Below are 1,369 nucleotides of genomic sequence, written 5' to 3' on the forward strand. Positions count from 1 at the left end.
ATGCCTCAGCAAATTCCTCCCGTTGGCTTTCCTTTCCGTATCTTCTTTGAGAAGAAAAACAAGTTTCTCGCCGCGGAAGATGATGTGGCTCTCGTGGATCCTGACGTTCAGTCGGATAACCAACTTTTTGTTCTTGGGGAATCGCCCAGCAAACAAACAAGCGACATGTTCATGATCGAAAGCTTCAAATGTGGCCGTGCCTTGCAACTGGATAAGAACTCCAAGAAGCTCACCCTTGCTGAGCTTCAACCGAGCTATGATGGCCAATGGTTTAGCCTGACTGGAGGAACTGGCAATTCGAAAGATTTACTTTCAGCTGGACCAAAATCTCCGGCTGCTATCGCAATAGGTGACGCCATATTCATTATCGACTTCAGTCGTGGGGATGTGGACGTCGCTGTAACTTACGATCTCAAGGTCGGCAAGATCTCCCAGACAACCCCTGCCTTCATCGCAAGCCAAACAGTTAAGAACGACAGCGATGCGACTCAAACGCCCTCGGTGAATCTGAGTGCCACAAAAACCGTGACAAAGTCGTTTACCTATTCAATGGGGTTTCAAATCACTATCGGAACTAAGTTCAGAGCCGGTGTGCCTTCCGTAGCTGAAGGTGAAATCAGCTCCGAGATTAGCCACCACCAGGACTTCGAATGGGGCACAGCGACAACTGAGGGAACCACAGTCGGATACTCTGTTCCTGTGACCGCGCCTCCGCATTCCAAAGTCAAAGCTACAGCCGTTGCGAAAACCTCCGTGATTGACGTTCCTGCCAAAATACGTTTCTCATCCCGAAGAAGCTCGACGTTTCTGGAGACCGATATTGTGTACCGCGGTACTACCTACTGGGATTTCAATGTCACCTATGAGAACGTCTGATAATTGCTACACCAGGGATTAGCAGCGCAGTTAAGTCGATTATCTGACTCCCTGCATACCTTGCTTATTCTTTGCAGTTCGTGATTATACAATTGTCTTATCTCTTTATTTGATTATCTTTCATTTAATCCAATCCCATCAAATTACAGAGCCGCTCGACATCAGTTCCATGCTTTTATTCTCTTCCATTCGTTCTTGAACTCTATTCTGAAATACGCTAGTCTATCTATGATTTAGATTATTACAAGATCATGAATTGTTTTGTAACAAGAAGCACGCAGTTGGTGGGTCGGTAATTATGCAGAACCACGAGCTTCATTGTCCTTTGTGGGTCACCTGATAGCGGGGCATAGTCTTAGCTCATGGATGCAAATGGCCTACTTGGAGTGGACGGTATGGCAGAGAATTACCATTGTATGGCATTTCGAGTAAGATACACAAGACAGGGTCCCGACCTGCGTCATCATAAATTACAATGTCTATTCTTGGAAAC

The 1,369-nt window shown here is 46.2% G+C and overlaps 1 protein-coding gene across 1 annotated transcript; it reads left to right on the forward strand.

The window, feature by feature from the left end:
* Nucleotides 1-876, forward strand: N7484_006753 (uncharacterized protein; the record flags this gene model as incomplete). The annotated part of the gene is made up of 1 exon (XM_057117171.1): nt 1-876. The coding sequence occupies one exon, from the start codon at nt 1-3 to the stop codon at nt 874-876; it is 876 nt and encodes a 291-aa protein (XP_056973054.1).
* Nucleotides 877-1,369: the final 493 nt, after the last annotated feature.

This window comes from Penicillium longicatenatum, assembly GCF_028827895.1.
Source record: "Penicillium longicatenatum strain IBT 33135 chromosome Unknown contig_3_segment0_segment0, whole genome shotgun sequence".
Taxonomy (NCBI): domain Eukaryota; kingdom Fungi; phylum Ascomycota; class Eurotiomycetes; order Eurotiales; family Aspergillaceae; genus Penicillium; species Penicillium longicatenatum.